Source organism: Diaphorina citri, unplaced genomic scaffold, assembly GCF_000475195.1.
Source record: "Diaphorina citri unplaced genomic scaffold, Diaci psyllid genome assembly version 1.1 scaffold176, whole genome shotgun sequence".
NCBI classification, from domain to species: Eukaryota; Metazoa; Arthropoda; class Insecta; order Hemiptera; family Psyllidae; genus Diaphorina; species Diaphorina citri.
This window is the reverse complement of record NW_007377613.1, coordinates 122,276-123,961: the sequence shown is the minus strand read 5'-3', so window position 1 is coordinate 123,961 and position 1,686 is coordinate 122,276. Positions and strand designations below refer to the sequence as shown.

Below are 1,686 nucleotides of genomic sequence, written 5' to 3'. Positions count from 1 at the left end.
CTTTGATATCAGGAATTCTGACAAGGCTAAGCACAAGATTGACTGCAAAAAGTAAAAAATGGAGCGACTTCAACTTTCGCTATTGTAATGCGGGCAATTTCGTGAGTTCACCATCTAGTCTAGTGAGTACACCATCATCCCACCCTAATTCAACACCTACCAGTTGGTGATTGTTGGAAAGTTGGAATACAAAAGAACGTGGGAGATAGGACATGACAAAAAAGCAAAAAAAAAAAAGAGCAAGGCAAATTATGACTTTACCGCCTACGCAAAAATAGTTCTCTATGCAACAAAAAAGGGAGCATGGATCAATGAAACCAAAATATGGGAAAAGGAGAGGTGAAAGGGAGGAAAAAGAGAAGAGGAGGAGGAGGAGGGAGGAGATGACGTAGGAAAAGCAGGAAGTGAAGGATGTGGTGGTATGAGTTCAAGGTAACGCGGAAATATGCTGACGACCTGACGAAGAAATGAAGGAGGGGGAATATAAGGGAAGGAGGAGGAGGGAGGAGATGACGTAGGAAAAGCAGGAAGTGAAGGATGTGGTGGTATGAGTTCAAGGTAACGCGGAAATATGCTGACGAAGAAATGAAGGAGGGGGGCGCAGTGACCACTACGCCATGGGAGCTGACATTATTAGATAGTATATAGGTAAAATATATCATAGGTAGGTACTTTTAGTACACGTTTAGGTCAATTGAAATATTGGTATGGTAACATAAATGCTCACTTTTCCGTATTTTTAGATCTTTTAGAAAATAAATTTTAAAGGTAGGTACCTACTTGAATTTAGTAACCTAACTATTAACTATTTTTAGGTACTACCTACATTATACCTATCTGTTCTTCTTTATCCGTGTTTGACTAAGGAGCTACTCATTAAACTCCAAAGTAGTTTTCTACCTACCAGTAACTCTTTTCGATTGAATTTAAAAAGACAATTTGTTGGAAGCATAAAAATTACTTAAAGCTAGGCAAAACAAAAACTTTCATTACAACCCTTGATTTCGATCTATATCTACTTTTGACAAACGGAGTGTGCCTGAAGGCATGTGATGTGTTCCTATCCACTCGACCCAAAACCAATCTTCTTCTTCTTCTTCTTCTTCCTCTTTTCCTGCACCTTTTCCGAACCTTATTTGGGGTCGGCATTACCCTCCATTATCCTACCCCTCCGCACCCTCCTATCTAATGTCTCCTCCCTTCTCCATCCCTTTTTTCTCAAGTCTTCCTCGACCTTATCTCTCCACCTCAGTTTTGGTCTCCCTCTCTTTCTCCTCCCCAAAACCAATCGTGGTTTAAATTCTGTTCGGTTCTGTAGGGCAAAGGAAAATACACACAAACTTTACAAAGTCTCATTGTATCTCCCCAAGTGGAGAGTGCCACTCATTCAAATGACATTCGTCTTGCGTCTTCTCCTCGCGGGGTGTTTAGGGTCCTCCACATTACCTCGGGGTGGTAGTGGAGGGGGAACAGCCTGGAAGTCTCGGGGTGGGGGCTCCACAGGACCTGGTCTACTGTAGCGAGGAGGGAGAGGTGGGGGAGGGAGGGGAGGGGGCAGTTTGGACGTGGAGGAGGACCGGGAAGTGCGATAGCCATTGGAGGCGGAAGTGGGCGGCGTCATGCATCCTCGAACTGCGTGCCAGTGTTCTCGCGCGGTTACTGCGAGACAAAAGAACAAAGGATTGT

At 44.0% G+C, this 1,686-nt stretch overlaps 1 protein-coding gene across 1 annotated transcript in view; it reads right to left on the bottom strand.

The window, feature by feature from the left end:
- Positions 1 to 1,387: 1,387 nt before the first annotated feature.
- Positions 1,388 to 1,686, bottom strand: part of LOC113465874 (protein son of sevenless-like) — a 3,562-nt gene continuing 3,263 nt past the window's right edge. Inside the window, exon 4 of the mRNA XM_026820797.1 lies at positions 1,388 to 1,659. Within this exon, the coding sequence (XP_026676598.1) occupies positions 1,388 to 1,659 (272 nt within the window). The remainder of the gene's footprint in view (positions 1,660 to 1,686) is intronic.